The sequence below is a fragment of the Athene cunicularia genome (assembly GCF_003259725.1).
Source record: "Athene cunicularia isolate RWA chromosome 1 unlocalized genomic scaffold, athCun1 chr1_part2, whole genome shotgun sequence".
Lineage (NCBI taxonomy): Eukaryota > Metazoa > Chordata > Aves > Strigiformes > Strigidae > Athene > Athene cunicularia.
Genome location: NW_020799092.1, coordinates 78,379,858 through 78,383,372, shown reverse-complemented (window position 1 = coordinate 78,383,372; position 3,515 = coordinate 78,379,858). Strand labels below are relative to the sequence as shown.

Here is a 3,515-nt window from a genome sequence, read left to right as displayed (position 1 = left end):
TTTTTTTTTTTTTTTTTTTTTTTTTTTCTTTTTTTAAAAGTTGATTTTAGCAAGCTGGGAAGCTTGCAGACAAAGAGGGTTGGCGCTGGAGGAAAAGGACGGAGGGGGTGTTTTTGCAGGATGAAAGAGGGAGAAACGGCTGCAAATGTATCTTTTTCTTTTTTGTTTTTTTTTTTGTTGTTGTTATTGTGGGGTGAGAGGAGAGGGGTTTAGTGCAAAGGCTCTGGAAAAACGGTTGCCGTTTGTGGTTAGGGCGCGGATGCCTCTTGCTCGAACGCAGCGCGGGCTGGGGCAGCAGGGAGCCGGCTCTGTGCTGAGTTAGCTCTGCTCTGGCCGGCTGAGGTCTTCTGCTGCTCTCAGATGGGCCAGCAGTGTCATTAGGTGCAAGAAAAAAAAAAAAAACAAACCACCTCGACAAACCAAACACAAAAAACCCCACTTAACCCTCTGAAAGTAGCTGAGAGGCATTCCTGCACCCCTCCTTTTCCCTCTGCTAAGCTGGGAGCTGGTGGGCTGGGGGAGTTCCCTCCCCTCCCCAATAACTGGGGAGAGGTTAGAGAGGTGCCAAAAAGGAGGAGAAGGAGGGAAAGGGCTCCGGCAGACTCAGGGCTTTTTGGGATCCTAAACATCAGGGATGGACCATCAGGCTGCAGATTTGATGGGGGAGCCAGAGGGGCTTCTGCAAGTTGTGGGGTGGAAACTTAATTGCAAATTAATCGATAGCAGATATTGGGAGAGTGTTTGTGCATCGGCTGGGGCCGGGGATGTGTTTTGGTGGTTGATCCGGGATTATTTTGGAGGTCCTTGATATGTTTTGGCCTAGAGGCCAAATGAAGAACCTCCCAAGGCTCATGCACCCTCCGCCTGGAGCTGGGGCAGTGCTCAGGGAGTGACTCTGGGCTCCTCATGCCCATCAGAAAGGGGTATATGGCCTTACATTTGGTATCCACCCATCTAGGGGTGAGGGGGAGGATTGGAAGCTCCTTGCTGGGCCTACCAAAGTTTGTCTGGTCCATGTGGCAACATGGGGTCTGAAGGGCTATAGGAGCCCTTAATCCAGCCGTGAGGGGGAATTGTCAGTTGTCCCCATCTCCCCCCCAAAGGAGGCACCTGTGAGAGGAGTGAGAGCTTCTTCAGGGACTCCCTCAAGCCACCCTGGGGTTTGGATTGTCATTGTCACCATCCCTCTTCCCTGCTGCTGGGACACAGGCCTGATGCTGCCTGCGGGGTGGTGCTGGGGAGGGGCACAGGATCAGGCCCCACCGGACTCCCCCCAGCCTGTGCCAGGGGTGTCCCTCAGTCATGGCCTTGGACCCTCTCCTGAGCTTGGAGCGGTCTGGCGGTGTCTGGCATGGCTGGGTCTCTCAGGGGGATTGTTTTTAGTTTTGGGGGGGCTTTCCCCGGCCCCTTTTACCTCTGCTTTCCCTAAGTGAACTATGTGCTCTCTTGTTTCCAGAAGGCAGGGAGTGTGTAAATTGTGGGGCTACCTCAACCCCTCTGTGGAGAAGAGACGGCACTGGGCACTATTTGTGTAACGCCTGTGGACTCTATCACAAAATGAATGGGCAGAACCGGCCCCTGATCAAACCCAAGAGAAGGCTGGTGAGTCTCCTTCTTTTTTTATTCTTCATTTTTCTTCTTCTGCAACTTTTGCTTCTTGTCTGCAGCTTGGGATGGCTGGAAAGCACAGCCAGCTCTGAAATCTGGTCTCACTACATCAGAGGGCTAGAAGCAGGGGATGCTTGGAGACATGCTCCCAGTCACTGTGGGCCTCAGTTGTCTGATCCTCTTGCAAACTGCAAAACAGGTTAAAAAATATCAAGACCCAGGGCTTCTTGCAAACCAGAACTGAGTTTTCTGCCAGGTCGCAATGGGACAGATGCCTCCGCACAGCACTTTTGGGTGGCGACCCAAGGACAGTAGCTCTTTCCAGGGACTAAGAGCAGAGTAATCATTTCCTAGTGACCAAAGAGATTATCAGGAGAACAGGATTTCTCCTGGGCTCTCCACACTGCTGTCCTCTGCTTCCCAACTGTGTTTCCATCCTCCTCGGCTGGTGGTAGTATGCCGGTACTGGGTGCTACTGGGGCATCAGCTGGACCTTGGTCCTGCAGAGTGCTTGGCTGATGGACTTAGTGCCACTTCAGCCTGGTGTGGTCATTTGTACCTGAGCCATGTGGGTCTCAAATTTTGTCATCCCCCTCCGAATCGGTGTGAGCAAGAGCACAAGGTAGGGGATGGCAAATCCCGGTGACTGTGCAAAGCCGAGCGTGTGCCTGGGGCCGCAGAAGTTGAAGGAAGACAGAATGCGCGGGTAAATATTTGAAGTAATAGTTGCAAACCTCACGACTGTACTACATACAGGCAATATGTTACAGCATCCACAGCGATCTATTTATGAATTTCCCTGGAAGCCACAAAAAGGTCTGGAAGCTGTGGGCATGGCTAATAAATGCAGGCAAACCACAAGGGGAAAGTATATCAAGTGGGGGAAAATAAAACCAAACCCTTCCCTGCTTGGGAAGTTATTGAATGTTTCGCATTGAGGCACGTTTGGTTTCGTTAGGATTAAAGATGTGGATGGGCTCCTGAGGGCTGCTCAAAATGCAGAGGAAAAGTGGCTCTTGTTTCTCCACGGAGTTTCTGAGCTGATGGATGGATCTGGCCGGTTGCGTGAGGCTTGTGGCCGGCATGGCCGGGTCCTGCAGGCAGGACAGGGGTGTTCCCCGGGAAGGTGCTTACGGCCTTGGTCTGGCAATTCTTAGGCATGGATTCAGCTTCCTCACCTGTGAGACGCCCGCAAAATTAGACCGGCTTTATTCCCACAGGCACCAGGAAGCGTTTGTAGCATACGGCCCCAGGAGGGGTGATGCTGCGAGGGGCAGCGGTGTCGGCTCTGCCTGGCCGTGCGGGTTTTGGGGAAGATGCGTGTTTGCTCCTCTACCCTCAAACTTCCTGTGGTCGAAACCACTCTGTGCCTTCCTATATGGGCTTTTTTCCATATAGGAAAACGTTGATCTCCTTCATCTTTCATAGCCTTGTTAGAAAAAGGAAAAGCTTTCTAGGGAGGGAAGTACAGGCTAGGATTTTAATTTTTTTGGGCAGCTCTCTTTGTTCTCTTCTCCTCCTCCCCCCAGGCCCTTCTGTCTTAAACACACACACTTAGTTTTCTTTTTTAGTTTTTTTTTTTTTTTTTTTTTTTCCTCATTCTCTCTTTATGTGTAAAGTTAACTTCCTAGGAAAAAGCTGCCGGATATCTGAGCCCTGGAGATAACTCTTAAACAACAGCTCCGTTTCCCCAGTCCAAACACACAGGAGCTTGAGCATATCCAAACAAGCAGAGGGGGAGGCAGAATAGGAAAGCGGCTGGAAAGGGGGGGAGAGCTTTCAGAAAGTGTCTGATGGAACCATGAAAGAATGTCCCGAGTCACCCTCAGCCCGGCACATTTAAAATGAACTATATAAATAAATACATTGTAAAAGGTCATTCTTGGGGGAAAAAAAAAAAAAAAAAG

The 3,515-nt window shown here is 50.7% G+C and overlaps 1 protein-coding gene across 2 annotated transcripts in view; it reads left to right on the top strand.

The window, feature by feature from the left end:
• The window catches only part of GATA3 (GATA binding protein 3), a 17,612-nt gene that overhangs the window by 4,248 nt on the left and 9,849 nt on the right, over positions 1 to 3,515 (top strand). Inside the window, exon 3 of one of the 2 annotated variants that reach the window (XM_026868677.1) lies at positions 1,457 to 1,602. In XM_026868677.1, coding sequence (XP_026724478.1) covers positions 1,457 to 1,602 — 146 coding nt within the window. The remainder of the gene's footprint in view (positions 1 to 1,456; positions 1,603 to 3,515) is intronic. The other variant, XM_026868678.1, reaches the window with a different exon arrangement.